This window comes from Nothoprocta perdicaria, unplaced genomic scaffold (assembly GCF_003342845.1).
Source record: "Nothoprocta perdicaria isolate Ctin4 unplaced genomic scaffold, notPer1 scaffold_373, whole genome shotgun sequence".
Lineage (NCBI taxonomy): Eukaryota > Metazoa > Chordata > Aves > Tinamiformes > Tinamidae > Nothoprocta > Nothoprocta perdicaria.
This window is the reverse complement of record NW_020455614.1, coordinates 172,832-190,141: the sequence shown is the minus strand read 5'-3', so window position 1 is coordinate 190,141 and position 17,310 is coordinate 172,832. Positions and strand designations below refer to the sequence as shown.

Genomic DNA, 17,310 nt, shown 5'->3' with positions numbered 1-17,310 from the left:
TCTCATACTGGGGAGCCCAGAACTGCACCCAATACTCCAGGTGCAGCCTCACCAGAGCTGAGGAGAGGGGCAGGATCCCCACTCTTCACTTGCTGGCAACATTCTCCTGATGCAGCCAGGATCCCATTGGCCTCTTTGGCCATGAGGGCACTGCTGCCTCATGGTTAACTTGGTGTCAACCAGGACTCCCAGGTCCCTCTCTGCGGAGCTGCTCTCCAAGAGGTCAAGACCTAATCTGTACTGGTGCCTGGTGTTACTCCTCCCCAGGTGCAGGACGCTGCACTTTCCTTGTTGAACCTCATGAGGTTCCTCTTCACCGAACTGTCCAGCCTGTCCAGGTCCCTCTGAATGGCAGCACAGCACTCTGGAGCTCTTTTCATTAGTGGCCAGYGAGAGGACAAGCGTAATGGGCATAAGCTGAAACACAGGAAGTTCCATCTCCAGGTGAAGAGGAACTTCTTTACTGTGAGGGTGACAGAGCACTGGAATAGGCTGCCCAGGGAAGTTGTGGAGTCTCCTTGACTGGAGGTCTTCCAAACCTGCGTGGATGCCACCCTGTGCCACATGCTGTAGGTGTGCCTGCTTGAGCGGGAAGGTTGGACTGGATAATCTCTAGAGGTTCCTTCCAACCTTGAATATTCTGTGATTCTGTGGAGTGTCGGCCACTCCACCCTGCTTGGTATCGTCTGCAAACTTGCTCAGGATATCCTTTGTGCCCTCATCCAGGTCATTGATGAACAAAYTGAACAGCACCGGGGCCAGTACTGACCCCTGGGGGACACCACTGGCCACAGGCCTCCAACTGGACTTGCCCCATTTATCACCACCCTCTGAGCTCTGCCATCCAGCCAGTTCTCAATCCACCAAGACTCTAGCGTAACTAGAGATAGCCCTAAGTAACCTGATCAAACTTTGATGTTGTTCCTGCTCTGAGCAGCCGTTTTGATGAGATGATACACAGAGTACCCTGGTTACCAAAAGTACTCTCCGAATCTATGACTGATACTAAACTGTCAAGGTGCCTAGATGCCTGCTGTGCTTTCTAAAAGGGCGTTGACAATACCAGCCATACAGACAGATAATGTTTACAAACATTTTGACTTCAGTATAATATCCAGGTGGCACACGTACTTAAAGTATCATATATATGCAGGCATATTAAGGACTAAATCCTCAAGTATGTTAAAATACCTAACTCTCATTGAAGGGGCCTACCCATATCATACAGGGTATATATAATGGTATACAGATTCCTCAGCCACTGACTGTCCTTTACTTGATGTCAACAACATGACCTATATCCGCTTGGGCCTCCCGCTGAAGACGTGCACACTGGGGGCAGTTTCTGCTAAAACCTCTAACGCTCATGCTCTTTTTGGCAGCTAAAAAGATATATATATATATATATATATATATATATATATACACACACACACATGGAGCCTGTATTGAAGGATCAAAATTTATGCAAGAACAAGTGATGAAATTGCAATGTGGTAGGAATATGGTGCTTTATGCAGACATTCAGGGTTAATCCTAGTTTGATTCTCTTCCTTTGCTCTCTGTGGCTTACAGTTTGTTACAGAGGCTGTACTGCTGTTTTGATTTTGACTCTCAGCTGCAAAAAGATCCTCCTATATAGCCTGAATTTTCTCACAGACCTATGAAGGATTCCCTGTATTCATGCTCCACTAGCATAAACTTGTGTGTCACAGCCATCTCAGGTAGAGCAAGAGCACCACCCAAACTATTTAAGAAATTCAGGGCATGGAAATTCAGTGCTGTAACCCACTCAAGTTGCAGGGTGAATGAACTTGAGTTGGAAGATTCAGATCCATATGCACAGTAAACAATCAAATCTTCCACTGTTTAAATCACCTAAATGCACTGATACTGCTTAAATTATTATTCTCCACAGTGAGTGCTGATGAAACCCTGTGGCTTTAAGTCTTCAAGGCATATGGCCATCAGCAATCAGTGCTTCCCTGCACATGCCTAATGATGTTATAATAAGCACTTTGTTAAATTTAGCTGAAAACTTTGAGAAATATCCAACTCTTCTTCCAGGGAATCSGGAGAAAAGATGCTTGTAAAAAATGCAAAAGATTTACTTTTGAATCACAACACCAAGATAAACCTCCTCAATACTGCAACTGTTACTTCAGAAGAATGAGAGATCAGTATTTCAGGGGGATTAGAACAGTTTTTATGAAACAAGGTCCACAATATATGGGCTTATTATAGACTGGCAAACCAGCTATCAGCTGTGCTATGGGTCAAGGAGCAAACATAGGCCAACCCATCACTGTCATATGTAGACATAGTTCCATTATAATCAATGGAATTGAAACAGCTTATTCTAGTGATAAATAGCAACACAGTAAGTTTTACTATTTTTAAAAAATGCTTTCTCTGCAGTGAGTGACTGGCAATAACATCATATAAAGCACCAGGAAAAATCTCATTTGTCACATTGGGGAAAGAGTGTTAGGTAGATCTGAATTAGACTGTAAAATGCATGCATTCAATATGCATGCAAAAGGGAACTTGGTTGCCAACTTAAAATGCRAGGAAGAAGTATAGTGCTTTTTAAGAGCAGATATTATATTAGTAGTCACTGGAGAAGGTATTCCTTCTACTCATGATATCCATATTTGCTATGAATGACAGGGTATTCTGCATTTGCGGTGCCTAAATTCCTTGTGTTGTGCAGTGAAATTTGCTGGCGCTCATCCCAGAACCTGTCAAGTAAGAGTACATGGATGTCTGCAGTAATTTATTGGCCCCTGTTTGCAATCCCCTGAGAAATGGCATTCTTGAGTTCAAATTTTGTTTAACTTTTTGCTAAATCTTTTTAAGTAGTGATAATTAAAAGCTGTTGTTAATAGCATGGCAAAAGTTGTATGATTTTGGGAACCTATTTGGCAATAGCAGTTAGAAACATTCCACAAAGACTTGTGGTGTCTGTGCTTGCCTCTCATCTCACTACTCCCCTTTTAGAGAATAGTTTGGCTGTGCCAGCAAATGTTTGTTTATTTAACTTGTAAAGCTGTCATTGCAGACAGATGCTATTGCAAGAATGTCCCACCTGATTAATTTCTTCTGATAGCCAAAGCTTCTTGCAAACTGTTTCTCAAAAAGAAAATGAGCTAAGAGAAAAAAAAAAAAATAAAGGCACAGAAGTCTTGTGTAATCTTGTTCATTACCAGAATGTGTCTACGTGTGTTCCCATTTCCTAGGTCTGTTTAGGAAAAAGTATTTCTTTTTAAAGATGATCTCTTTCTTTAGGTACCATACCATAGACCTTTAGATCTACCTCTAAAATGGGAAACTGAACTTTTTCTTCCTCCTTTCCTTCTTCCTATATCTCTGCACATAGGCCAATTCTAAGACAGAGGGTTTTGTTTTGTTTTTTTAAGTTCTGAAGACTTTTTTAGGACATGTAAAAATTGGGAGYGAAAAATAATAGATACACACCAACAAGGACATGGGAGAAGTTAAATGACCTGTGACTGATAGTTGAAACTTTTTATAGCTTCTCTATATGTCAAAGAAGTTTTAATATTATCAAACAGGTACACTGACGCTTTCAGAAATGCATGATGAACAGCTTTCCTTCAGACGTTTATAAACATTTACTATGACTGTCCATAAAAATAAGTAGCTATTTGTCTAGAAGTTCAAGATAACTGCAAAGAATGGCTCTTTTCTTTTTCAGTCTACTTGTGTTCTTCCTAAAACAGCTTTAAATAAACCAATAGGCTCTTATATTCCTTTAGAGAAGCTTTATAGTTATAATAGCTAAATTATTATGACACTGAGGTCAGCTACATCAGTGCAAAAGAATTATTTTAAGGAATATACTTTATTTCACATGACCTGACTTTTCCTAATAGTCTAGATGGGCTTAAGGCTACATATTAATGAGATTTTCTAAAATGCATCAATGGCTAGCAAAACTTGGAGTATGTTGCAAATGTTTTCGAAACACCTACTTGTCCTGGTTTCATGTATCAGGAACAAACCATGTTTTATAAGCAGATCTCTCATTTAAGCATTTTGAAATTATATCAAACTCTCTCTTTTCAGTCTTCTTCTTTCAGAGAAGACTGGAGACTTGATAGAGACTATACAGCTAACATAATAGTTAACTTATACTCAAGTATTTAATGGCAAACCACAGTGTACATATGCAGAATTAAATTTCAAACATCAAACACACCTGGCAGCAATTTTTCACTTCAGTTTTCTATGCAAGAAGAAATGCATTTAACTCAATAGAATTGCATCAATGCAGCAAAAATGAGATCAAATTTTGTAAATAGAATGGAATTATCATATATAAAGATTTAATCAACTCAGTCTTCAAGTTTGTTGCAGAATAGAACCAAACGGATCTCATCAATGTATAAATAGCTTATGAGAGTGAATAAAGATGGAACGAGTTTTCTCAGAAAGGACAAGAAGCAATGGACACAAACTGAAACACAGAAGATACCATTTAAATGTAAGAAAAAACTTTTTTAATGTCAGCCTGTTTGAACTCTGGAGTAGGCTACCTAGAAATAATTGTGGAGTCTCTATTCTTATCCTTTTAAAATATAAGAAAAATCTTTTTTACTGTAAGACTGGTTCAACTTTGGAAAAAAAAATGTCCACTTTTGGAATCTCCATCCTTGGAGAAGAAAAAATAYATAATTTAAATTCCATTTAGCATGGGTCCTGTTATCAGATTTGATATTTAGCAACACTGCCTCTTAAACTCAATTTTCTGGGATCATTTGGTATAAGCAGAGAGTTGGACAGAAGTGAAATCATTAGTGATTCATTTATATCATTTATATGAAAATGCTGAGAAAGATAGGCAGAGATTAAATCAAATTGTTCTAATCTGCCTCAGGGCTATTCTAAGGATAAAGAATAAACTCAAATTGGAAGCAGAAACAGATAGAGATATCTGAAATACTTGATGATATAATCTATTGCTCTCTTTCCTGCAAGGTTATTTCAGTGCCTATAAACATTCCTCAGAGATCCAAGGTGTCTATGCTTAAAAGCCACAGAGCACATCTAATTAAAGGACTTGTTAAAGCCATTCTCTTCTCCTGACATCATCCACAAACAAGGCTATAATTTTATGACAAAGAAAAAATATTTAAWATTTTGATAGCTGGCATTTGTGGCCTGTAGATTGAAGATAAAAGGAAGCAAAATAAACCTGTTTCTCCTTACTCTTGTAGCAAAAATAAAAATCCTGATAAAATAAATTGTGTTAAAATAACAAACTGGAAAACTTTTAAACGTTTTTATAGCATTTGGTTAGGCAAGAAGATAAATTACATCTATACTAAATACATAAAACTCTATGCATCTGAATTTTCTGTGAGATGAAAAAAAAGGTCAGATTGATTTCTGCAGCCTGTATGATCAGTATGGATAAAAAAGCAAATGAAGAAGCAGATACACTGAGGAACTCGATCAAAATTGTGATTGGACTGTATTTTTAAAATTATACAGTAGAATGTATACAAATGTATATCTTGGAAGATATATTAAAAACAGACTGAAATTTAAAYGAAATATTTCACTACTGATCTTCAGTGAAACATGTCAAAACTGTCATCTGGAAGAATCCTAAGAGGTTTCCAAGATCTGTATTTGCACATTAAAAACAATTTCATCAGGCCCTCCAGTGTGTGGTTAGTCCAGAGCATGACTGTCTCTTCTAAATAGTGTTTCTTTATCTTTATGGGTTTCTACTGCTAGTTTAACATTCCTTTGCTTTACCATTTGCTTTACCATTTACCATTTGCTGAATGATTTGAATGGAAGGAAATAAGAAACCTAACCCAGAAATGAGTGTTTTGTTCAATTACATGCAAAGATGTTACACCATAATAATGCTTCCCACCAACAGAATGAAGAACAGTGAGATGTTTGCATCTTAAAAAAAAAAAAAAAAAAAGAAAAGAAAAGAAAAAAAACAGCTGCACATACAGGTGTCTGCACCAGATGCTTCCCTAAATACAATGTGATAAAAGTGATTATTTCCCACTCATCTGAGAACAATCCCAAAACAGGGTATTTAAAGGAGGATGATAGTGCAGGTAATTAGGAGCCCCATGCCTTACACACAAAACAATGTTTAAGAGAGTGAAGCTGAGAACCATCTGTCCTTTACACAGGGGGCTATGTTTTTATTTGTGCATTTATCATAATGATGGGCAGTTTTCAGCCTGCTTTCCCAAGCAAGATCCTACTCAGAAAATGATTAAGGATTAAATGTCTTATTCCTGTTTGTAACAGGTGGTAGCATGCCTTATGTTTCCAAAAAGAACTAGGACACCAGAATATGATACTTGACCAAAGCATATTTCTGGGAGATATATAAAATATTCTGGCTTTAGCCCAGCTGTGTGTGCTCTGTTTTTTCCTACCTTTGGACTTCCTGTCGTGGTAGCTCCTGCCTCGGTAATGGTGGCCACTGTCTGTGTACAAGTTCTCGAGATCTTCTTGCCAGGAGTCTGGGTTGAAGTGTTTGAGTAGATCCTCCACTGTGTCAAACGCCGCAATGGTCTGATCCAGAGCTTCCGCCGTGAGAGTAGGGTCAGTCACTGATGGAGAGGGATAGGAGACCCCCTAAGAGTGACATACATCTCAGTGTACTTGGAATAAATTACAGCACTGCTCAAAACAATTGACAAAAGTTACTGAGAAACTTGTCTTATCCCTGAAAGAAACAGTTGTTCTGGTGCCATTTTTTGAAGTCCTTAGCTGGGCTAGTTTACAGAATGCCCGTGCTGTATTTCGCAAGGCAGAGAGACACTACGGTAACTCCCAAGCAAATCCCAGAAAAAAAAAGTGCAGGCAATGGCAGGATTACTACTGTTGGAAATACAGGGTATATCAAAAAGGATGTGAGAAGGTTGGAAAAATGCAAAACTCAGAAGTTCCACTCTTGTCTTCTGCAGGAACTGTCAATGTGTACACCAGCCCTTCAAAAGGGAGGTCTGTTTGCACACATCTAAAGATATAACGGAAATATCTTTGAAACTGCTGTGATGGCCATTACCACAGAATGGAGGTGTCTTGTGCTGGGATGGGACCTTCACTGGGCCTACAGCTATAGCTGGTAAATCCCAAATATGCAGATTGGGAGCTACAGCAGGGAAAGACAAAAACAACAAGCCCATTAGCCTTAATCTCTCAACGTGGTCAGTTGGACTAAAGATTTGGTTTGGTTAAGGACTTGAAAATATGGCTCTTTGCTACTAAGAATTAAAACTACTATGAAATACAGATGAATGCAAATTACCCCATCTATTTACTAAAAATAAAAGTTACTAAAGCAAATGAGAAAAAATGTGATATTTGGGCCTCAGCAATGTGACAGTGAAAAATGGAATTACCAAAATAGTATTAATCTCACAATAATACCGTAATATCGAAAGGAATGTTATTTACAAGCAGAAAAGACCAAGCATCACTGTCCGAGCATATTTGTTTGCCACTGAATTTGTGACACAACTAAGCTTAAATAAAACAGTGCATTGCTTTAATTTTTATTACTTAAATTTTTTTTTCATAATCCTTATTTAAAATTATAAATATTCAGTATCTGAATATCACATTTTTTCATTATCCAAGCACAAAACACCCTACTAGCTAGGTAGAATATGCACAGGAAAAATATTTAATGAAAATCTATTACTTTCTAAAGAATCAGAATCGAAATACCTGATTTGTCCAATAATAAATATATCATAGCACAAAAGCTTTGAAATTTTCTTTTTCTTTTTTTTTTTCTTTCTTTTTCTTTAAATTTATGGTTTAAAACATGGCAGAAGTGGGCACTGGAAAATGAGAGAGCCCCATTTCTCCTGAAAACAAGCTCTAAAGTCATGTAGCAGAAACACRTCATTTAAAATTAATGTCTCAATGAAATAATTTTTTGCATGATCTCACAAGAAMGTACAAATATTAAAATATTAATCTTTGTCATTAACCTTACTCAGCCGAGCAGTCGTGAAAAGACTGCTTATCTGAGTAAAGTTACTCACTTGCTTTTGAGATTGCATCCTTCAATAGATACAAAAACAGTTTTGCAGTAATATGTCTTCTAAAACAAAACTTTGTCAGCTAGACATATCACAGAATTTGCAACCCTTGGCATTTTACTGCATATATTTGCTAAAAGCAGGGACTGTCCAAATTATTAAACACATGAAAGACAAGAAACTAAAACATCACAAGAGCGTGGTCAGGAAAGCATAACCGCACTTCCCTCCTTATCACCAGCAGTGTAAGAAATTTCAGAGGACCCATTTGTGACTGTAAGGCTTGTGACAATGCAGTGCTAAATAAGACACTGTGCAGCTGACTCTAAAAATTCATGAGCCACTAAAAGGGAAGGCATACAACACAATCCCTGCTCAGGGACTTGGAATAAAGAGATGGGAGCCCCATGGGATGAAAAGCTCTCATCAGTAAAGTGAAAGCAATGTTGTGAGCTAAAACAGGGCTGCTGGAGAGCTGGTGGTGTAGTCGACGGGTCACAGTATCCAATACAGTCCTTGGTGTAACACAAGAAAAACGCACCACACTTGCTCATTTAAAAGAGCTCAGTGGAGTTAATGACCTGTCTGTTGATCACAGCCCAAAAGGAAACCTTCAGTACCTGAAGCCCTTCTAAAAAGAGAGCAAGGGAGGGAGATGATGCAAGGATGCTGACCAAACAGCATTAAAAATARTCTATGCTGGTAACACAGCCATAGTGAGAAAATTCGGGCCTGTACRAGCATAACGTTGTACAGAGACTGCCTCACAACTTGCACACAACCCTCTCCTCAGAAATGTACGTAAAGCCCATGTTTTTGGCTCAGGAAGGAGGGGGTGCTAGCCAGCAAGACTATATTCGTGTGACTTCGATGACCTCAAAGATTTTTTTTAATGTGTTCAACTGTGCATTTCATTACAGAGCTRTAGGTCACCCTGTGAATTTGCAGGGCATGTCAAACTAATACAAGCAGCAGGGATTCCCCACTTTCTTTTCATATTAAAGCTCTTGCTCAAGAGATTTCTGCAGCCTAGTTCACACACAGAAGAAAGCTTAACTTTTTTCTCAGTGACAGCCAAGTCAAGAGGAATTATTACAACAGCTCCGATAACCTTTTGGCAGCTACATCATGTGACAGCCCCGAATGTAACTTCAAAGCTGCCAACCCAACTGCWTCTCTTTTGTCCTGCCAAGAACAAAATGCTAGGTTTAGAAGAGCTTGTGCTAGCTGTAATCTGGCTTCTGTGATTGCATCCAAAGAAATGGTAAGAATAGTAAAATGCAAAAAACAATGACTAGCAAATATTTTCCATAGGATGTACTTCAAGGTTTCTCAAAAGCTTGGAACACGTTTTTAATTTCATGGGCCACAATGGCATTTTTCTTTTCTTGTCAGACCCTGTTCTGTAAAGATATTCTGGCTGATCCTATCTTTCTTTCTGTATTGTGCAGCTGATAGGCACTTCACTGTGTAATATAGTTTCATCATCATGTTACTTTGGAAATAATGCAAACTGACCTAATAAGGAGGGAATTTTGTTAGCTTTTCTTTGTGTTTGTCATCCTGGATTAAGGACAGAAGTATTGTTATCAGACTTCTGAATTAAAACAAGAAATATGGTTCTGTGATATGACCTCAAGCAAGCAAGAATCCATTTGCTTGCCCTCAAATTTTCTTTCTGGCTTGTAATGTATTCAGATCCTAAAATAAGTCTTTGGGTTGCCTGCAGGTTGGAGGGACAAAACTTAGAATTGTCATGCTAACACAGTATCAGCAGAAAAATATGCCAGTTTGGCAGTAACTGACAGATCTAAGTTTGTTCTTTCTACCACGGAAGACCAAATCTACAAACTTTTTCTTTCAGAAGAATTTAGATGCTCTCAAGAGTTTTTTTCCTTGGTGGCTTTGGAGATATAACTCAACCTCTATACTATATTTTCCTTAAGGATAAAAAAAAGCTAGTGATACTTAATCCCTGGCTGCAATGAATGCTGGCTGCAAGGAACATTTTCCTTATTAGAAGAAGAATGGTGTGCAAAAAATAAAAAAAAAATGGGGTTCTGATTCAGCTGTAGATTTCTGTGTGACCTTCAGCACCAGCTTTCTACTTGTAATACCTGAACTGAACCTCTTACACATGAAGAACTTTTCAGAAAATTACTAGATGTAAAAGATAAAATAATTCAGGTTCTTCCTTCAATATGAAAAGAATATGGATTACTGTTTGTTGCACTGGGCGCCTCACGATGTTAAGGATAATTAAATATGGCTTTTACATGTTGATCTCATTTTCATAGCTACCTGATGAGGGAGCATTCAGTTTACACTTTAAAACATCAGCATACCATATTTTTAAACAAAATACTCTATCAGGAAAAAAAAAAGCACTCACTTTGTTAAGACATGTTAGAATGAAAAATGTGTTTATGTCTTTCAGCAAGACAGTCTCTTAGTATCTCTTGCTTGGCACATCAAGTGGATCTTAGTCCTGCCAACATTACTACTCAGAACTTTCAGCTCAATTAATTCAAGGCTGTCAGCAAATTCTATCATGAAGAGCAAGTACCAGCTGCAAAGTCAAGGTAGGACTGGCTTAACCTCTTCTGATTTCAACAATCCAGAATTTTCTCTCTATTCTCTGCCTGGCCTGGAGCACCATTCAGAAGAATTTACCCACATTTTATTTACTGCTACTCCACTGGCAAGTTCTGTAACAAAAGTGCCATCACTAAATCATCTTCTATGAATGTCTGAAGCATCACTTTTGCTTGCCAATGGTGCTTTGAGCATTTATCCTTCCTCTACAGAAGAGGAGCAATCAGCTCTTAGCATGGTGTTGATCAGCCGGTAGCCCGCAGAGTACAGGACCAGCTATTATTATTAAGCCTGATGCTGCATTGCCATTCCCCACAATGTGGGCCTAGAATTTAACTTGAGAGATGTAGTGGGGGTCAGATTTTTGGTCAATGAAAGATAAAATGTAATGAAGAGAAAGGATTATTAACTACCTTCCTTTTTTTTTTTTTTTTTTTTTTTATGGCACATTTCATTGCTTAATATGGAGACTTAAAATGCAGTATTTCATTGCAAACAGTAAAAACAAACAAAACCTTCCAATATAGACAATGAAAAGATATATTCATTCTCCTACCAGTTTCCTATACTCCTCCATTTAGGTCAAGACATTTCATAATTTCAAATCTTAAGGAGTTCCTATCTTGTGTTTTCTTCTTGTCAAGATGAGTTTGAAAGTAAAAAATGTTTCCCAATGGTGTGATAACTGTATGAGATAGCTATCTCATATGGTTACAACAGCTGCTGGCATAACCTAAATCTCTTCTTTTAAAAACTCCTATCCGAGCCTAGGATGAGTGGATAAACACTTCTTATTTTATCCTCTGCCTGAATATATGTAGAATACATGGTTCCTCTGTACAAGTTCCTTTACAGTGAACTGAAGCCATCTCATCAACTAATTTATGGGCAAAATAGTAAGAAACTACTTACTGAGACAGAGCTTGTGACTGACTCCCAGTTGGTTTCTGAGGCTGCGTGCTGGAAATCATCCTAAGAGGAAAAACCCATAGGAAAAATCACCATTAAGGCAATGTCCTAAATTAAATATAGAACCTAAAAAATGTCTAGCATTCTGTATCTTTTTTTTTAAGCTTCTTCCACACAAACAGCCCTTACTATGTGCCATTATTTACTCCTTTCTTCGGATAATGTTAGTCTTTATTTTTGTCCCTTTTCATTCTTTATAAACTAGGTCCTGGCAAGCTTGTTGGGGCAAGGATGTTGTTATTAGTATTTTTAATAAGCTGTATAGTACTTTGTATAACATTATATTTGTCTTCTGACCCAAATATTAAACACCATCTCTCTATGTCTACAGTAACTGTGAAGTTACCCAACTTGACTCACTCTAGAGACAATGTAGGCATACTAATAACCAAGAACTACTTAGCCATGGTGAGAAGCAGGGTAATCTAATCTGTTTGAAATGTAGTTCTAACACAACTGTGCTGTTCATAGTGTTTGTGATGTACTGAACTCGCTCATCTGTGCAGAGTGCTGAATGGTGCCATCTTCTTTGCGCCGAAAGGTAGCAACAATACATTTGTATTAGGTGTCTGATAAGCACATGCACTCACTCCCAGCATCTATCTTTAATTTCATAGAATTACAGAACAGCTGGCRTTGTAGGTGACCATGGAAGTCAGCTGGCCCAATACTCATCTCAAGCATGGCACCTAGAGCATGTTTCTCAGGACCATGTATGTTTGGGTTTTCAGTAGCTCCAAGAATGGAGACTCCACCACTTCTTTGGGCAGACCWATTTAGTGTTCAACCACCACTACCTTGAAAAAATGTTCTCTTATGTTCAAATGAAATCTCTTATGCTCCAGTTTGTGCCCACTGTTTCTCATTCTGTCACGAGGTACCACTAAGGAGAGTCTGTCCCCATACTCTTTACACCATTCCAGCAGATATTTATGCATATTTATAAGGTCTCCCACATAAGCCTTCCCTTATCTAAGCTGAACTTCCTCATCTCTCTCAGCCTCTCCTCAAATTGGAGTTGCTTCTGTCCTTAAATCACTTAGTGGCTCTTCACTGGACTTAATGCCAGTAAATCTATATCCTTCTCATGCTGGGGAGCCCAGCACTGGGCCAGAACTCCAGATGTGGCCTCAACAGGCAGAGTAGAGAGGTAGGATCACCTCCCTACCCTGATGATGATGGGATAGGGATTGTGAAATCACCCCCTGATGATGAAAGGGATAGGATTCATCTCATCTACTTTTAGATATTTACAAAGAAGACATCTAATCTAGTCAAGCTATATTCCATTTACAGTCAACTGAAACTAGAATATTTAGAGTTTAATTTATTTAAGCAGTCTAGAGGTCTAATTTTGGTGAACTGCATCCTAAAAACACATTTTTCCTTTACATTGCTTATAAAGGGAGCCTGGAGTGAGGAGCTTATATACAGCTGTTAAAATTTTGGATTTTGACAGTTGGTCAGATGAATCAAAGGCTACTTCCCTAACCAACAATGAGCAATCATTACTTAAAAAAATGAATTAAACATTTCTGTCTTTTGTTTTGCTGATTTCCAATTGGAACAATTAAACTATGAAAAATGAAAACAAACGAACAAAAAAGCAGCAATATAGAATGATCAACGTGAGTATGAAGGTCAAAAAGCTGCATGGGAGAAGCCACATATCAATATTTTCATTTCTTATAACTGAATTTCATAATGGAAATACTTAAAAGTTAGGGTTCAATGCCTGGGCTCACTATTTTACACTGAGTAAAAATCTGCTGTGAATTTTTAAGCTGTCAATCTAAAAGGGAATGGTGCTCTCTGGTGTTGGTACTTTGTTGGATTCTATGTATAAATATGTCTTCAATTACTTCTTATTAATGCAAATGATAAAACTGCTTGAATAATCTGCTAGTCCATCAGTAAATTTCACCCTTAGTCAAGAAGAAACACAGCTGGTTTCAAATTTAAACTTCATTTAAGTGGTTACAGCAAAACTATTAATTGCCTATAGATAACTATATAAATCTCCTAAAAATCACAAGATTGTTTATTCAATCTTGTTTCTGTCTCTTCTTCCTTAAAATGCTACTTTACTTCAAATTTGAGATATCAAAGCTTTAGTTATTTCTTTAGTACTTGTGGTAAGCATAAGTTGGCCATCAAACTACAGTGTCACTAACTAAAAACAAAACTGCAGAGCTATTAAAATGTTATTAGAGTGACCATTTTCTTCCAAGAATACAGAAACAAAATGTTATCAGCTGTCTACCATGGCCCCATTCACTGTAAACGTCTTTGCCCAGTTCCACATAAGTCACACTTTAAAGCACATACAAATGGATTTAAAATGCTCATGGAYGAGCTGGAAACAGCTGCCAGTCACAAAACTTGGAAATAGTTTTCTGTCATTAACTTCCATTTAGCACTTCCAGAAAGAAAGAAAAAAAATAAAAGTGGTACTGAGTTCTGAAGCATTATTTTGAAACAGAGACAATCTGCTTCATTGAATGTCTGGAGAAGAATGCAGACAGGAATAATTTTGTGTTTGAAGTGACGGTCCCCTTGTGTTATCTAATTGTAGACATCAAAACTGTTTCTTTAGTCTATGATTCTTTGAGATGCCTGATGCCAGGGAATCACTCCAAAACCCTGAGTTAGATATGTGTACCACCTGCTTCTTGGATCTCAAACCTGATGACTGTACATTTTTACTCTATTCTGTGATTATATTTCATCTGCATAAACTATTCATGACTAGATGGCTTTGTTCCACCATCACTTAAGGAAGCTGCAATCATTCTTGGCTTTTCAGAGCTTTCAACCTCTACAGTTTGAAGATTATTATTATCTATGGCTTCTGCTCGCAGCTATTTCAAGTAATGATATCAAAGTGGTTCTTATCATTTCAAATCCCTCTTCTTTCTCACCATTGTCTCTAAGGGAACCTGAAGGACACATCTATTTTCAATACTCTCTATTGATTTCATACTACCTTGCCTATGTAGACTTGCACATGACCAAAGCTATTGTTTTCTTTGTTACTTAAAATGGCATTAAAAGATTAAGTTAAAACAAGCGTTTTATATTCTTTTCAGCTGTGGACTAGGCAAATAGAGTGGCAATAACTTGTCTATATCATTCTGACAACAGTGGTTTTATTTCTATATGACTGTCATGCTAACAATACTTTACTTGAGACTTCAGCAAAGCATCACATTAGCTGTTCTACAAGCTGCAAAAATACAAGTAAAGCCACAGGGCTACCAATCATCTTCTGATAGCTGCTATTTTTACTGAGAAAAAAAAAAAACTATTTCCATATCTCAGCTTTCAAAATTACAGCTCAGTCAGACAAACTCTGAATCATTCCTCAGGGCTAAATATGTATGGGCACTGATGTATTGTTGGTGGCTGTGTTTCAGACAAAGATAAGCCATTCTTTCCTTCACAGACTGACTTTGCCCACACCCTGTCTCTGGCCAATGACATCAGATAAGCAAGAAGGAGTCATGGGGAATACTCTTTGTTTCACCAAGGGCTTTCACAAGTGGAAATCATAAAGCAGAATCTCTGCTTTCTTCAATGCAAATTGAAAAACAGAGATAGAGCTGGCTGAAGAGGGTTTACAGCCCACATYTCCACAACCTGTAGCAACACCTTCTCTACCAGACCCAAGTCACCATGTGGTTGGCAGTGTCAGTGAGCACAGGGAGAGCAGCCGGTGCTGGAGCTGTTGAAGAGACATCAGGGATGAAGCTGGGATCTCCAGTTTGAGAAAAATGTCCCAGGCTCACTCCACTGTAATATGAATCCAGCAAAGTATATCAGTCTCTTTCAGCAAAGCTGAAATACTGCCTGGTTCGCAAGTCAAGAGCAAGAAACATTTTCTACTATTTCTGTAATTCCTGCTTTTTTGCACATTCCAATCCATTTTTTTTTTTTCATCTCCATGCTTGACATCTATCATAGACAGAATAGATAGGATAGACAGAAACTACCACAGGGAAGAGACCTCCATGTATCTGGAGCCTTTTGTGTCTATGCAGCACATACCTTTTTCACTGAATGAAAAAAASTCCTATACACTGCATATGCTTCCCTCAACTCCACCTAATACACAAGTCCCAAAGTAAACAGCATTAGCTTAGGTAAAAAAAAAAATATTTGCCAAAACAAATATAAACTAYAGCTAATAAAAGTTGAGGTGATATTTTCAGCTTGAAGGATAAGGTAAGGTTCACAAAGGAGTTGTGATCAAAAACATCTCAGAGAGCATCCTAGGCTGATGGGGATGGCCTGCCTGTTTAATAACGTCCTCTCCTGAAGAAGCTGCCTTCTCCATAGGACATTGCAATGGAAGCAGAAAAAAAATGCACCTCTCACTAGAACACAGGATTTAAAGGCTAGGAAGTCTTTACCTTAAAGGAAGACCTGTAAGGTAATTTGTAACTTTAAGAAAAGGAGATGAGATTATCCTAATATTTAAATTAATAAAGTTCACGAACATTTTTGAACAATATTGAACATGCATCTATTGCACTCAGAGCAAGGCAAAGAAAACCACCTGTCTGCCCACAGGCAGGTGATAATCAGATAAACTTATAATAGTACTTGTTATATCAAGTTACTTTAATGGGGCATAAGATTTTTCTTTTCTTTTTTCCACGTAATAAGGCTTAGTACCAATACTTTTTCTGGAAGTTGAGCTTGCAGATATATCTTATATAGAAAATGATAGATATTTTAAGCAAATAAAACCCAAGCTCAAAACACATTGCATAGCAGTAACAGCATTAGGTCATGTAATAGACAAAAGAAAAGTCTTTCCATTCAAAAACAAGCAGAACACTTCTACTGATTCATTGTAATTTCTCATGCAATATTTTTGTATAGTCTGATTTATGTTCCTAAAGATAAATAAAAAGATAGAGATGTATCCTCTAAAATACCTCTCTCACCACACTTTCAATCCATTATATTGCTAGGCTTCGCTTTCTTGTCAGCATAGATTTTATTACCAGATACTATAAGGATATTAAAATACACCAGCCTTACTGCAGGCTACTCACTAGAAACTGAGRCATTGCATTTTTCTCATCTACAGGAAGTGCTAAAATGCTAAAATGGTAATTTCTGGTCATCAGCCTTTAGAATAAAAGATGGTGAATGTGTAAAGAATACAATAATGATTTACCGGTAATCTGGAAATTATGCTTTGCAATGAAAAACTGAATGGAGGCTACTATCTTTCAAAAGAGCTAGGTAAATTAATCTCGTCCCTCCACGTAACAAACTGCAGTTAGCTACAAGATGCGATTACCAATGTTAACYTGTTCTCTTATTTAGCAATGCAAAGCATTGAAAAAATCAGGCAGCTATAATCTGAAGGCAGTAACATTGAAACTGAGAGTAAGATTATATTTTACCACTGAGGGTAACTATAACTGGAACAGACAAGAAGTGAACAAATAACTTAAACTATATTGAATGTTTCTTTCTACTTTTAGCATAATCTTCTAAAGACAGAGCATGTAAGACACCACTACTCTGCAGTCAGTACCGAAAGGTCAGATAGCACCAAAGAGTGCCTGGTCCCAAATGTGATAGCATGGTTCTTGCTATGGAGAAAAAGACATAAAGTGAGTTTCTGAAGCTTGGTTGCCACTACATACAACCTTATTATCTACAACCTTAT

The 17,310-nt window shown here is 37.6% G+C and overlaps 1 protein-coding gene across 1 annotated transcript in view; it reads right to left on the bottom strand.

Annotated features, from left to right (window-relative positions):
- PDGFD (platelet derived growth factor D) overlaps positions 1 to 17,310 on the bottom strand; it is a 138,906-nt gene that overhangs the window by 17,373 nt on the left and 104,223 nt on the right. The window contains exons 4-5 of the mRNA XM_026044628.1: positions 11,565 to 11,624; positions 6,438 to 6,639 (exon numbers count right to left, since the gene is read on the bottom strand). Of these exons, the coding sequence (XP_025900413.1) occupies positions 6,438 to 6,639; positions 11,565 to 11,624 (262 nt within the window). The remainder of the gene's footprint in view (positions 1 to 6,437; positions 6,640 to 11,564; positions 11,625 to 17,310) is intronic.